The following is a 341-nucleotide window of genomic DNA, read 5'->3' as shown; positions in this document are numbered from 1 at the left end:
AGAACGGAGCCCCGCCGCCCTTTTAGCCGCCGTCCTTCCGCAGCCGGCACCGAGGCTCGAAACCACTTAATCCGCCGCGCTTTAAAGCCAGACCGCAGGCAGCTCGGCCCCTCCTCCCACGAACAGCCCCCAGACGGCTCTCAAAGGAGCCGGACAATAACTAAAGCAGCAAAGCTGAACCCTCACAAGTTTTTCCCGGACGAGGCGGTGCTGGAGCTGACGGCTTGGCACCCGCTCCCCTCCCCTCCCCTCCTCTTCTCCTGTGAGAAAAGCCACGCCTCGCCAGTGGAGGCCACTCTCCCCCTCACGGCCAGCGCAGCGCCGCCATCTTAGGCGGGGGC

At 65.4% G+C, this 341-nt stretch overlaps 1 protein-coding gene across 1 annotated transcript in view; it reads right to left on the bottom strand.

Annotated features, from left to right (window-relative positions):
* The window catches only part of ADAD1 (adenosine deaminase domain containing 1 (testis-specific)), a 10,905-nt gene extending 10,577 nt beyond the window's left edge, over positions 1-328 (bottom strand). The window contains 1 exon segment of the mRNA XM_010138979.1: positions 309-328. Within this exon segment, the coding sequence (XP_010137281.1) occupies positions 309-328 (20 nt within the window).
* Positions 329-341: the final 13 nt, after the last annotated feature.

Source organism: Buceros rhinoceros, unplaced genomic scaffold, assembly GCF_000710305.1.
Source record: "Buceros rhinoceros silvestris isolate BGI_N320 unplaced genomic scaffold, ASM71030v1 scaffold17396, whole genome shotgun sequence".
NCBI classification, from domain to species: domain Eukaryota; kingdom Metazoa; phylum Chordata; class Aves; order Bucerotiformes; family Bucerotidae; genus Buceros; species Buceros rhinoceros.
This window is presented reverse-complemented; position numbering and strand designations above follow the sequence as displayed.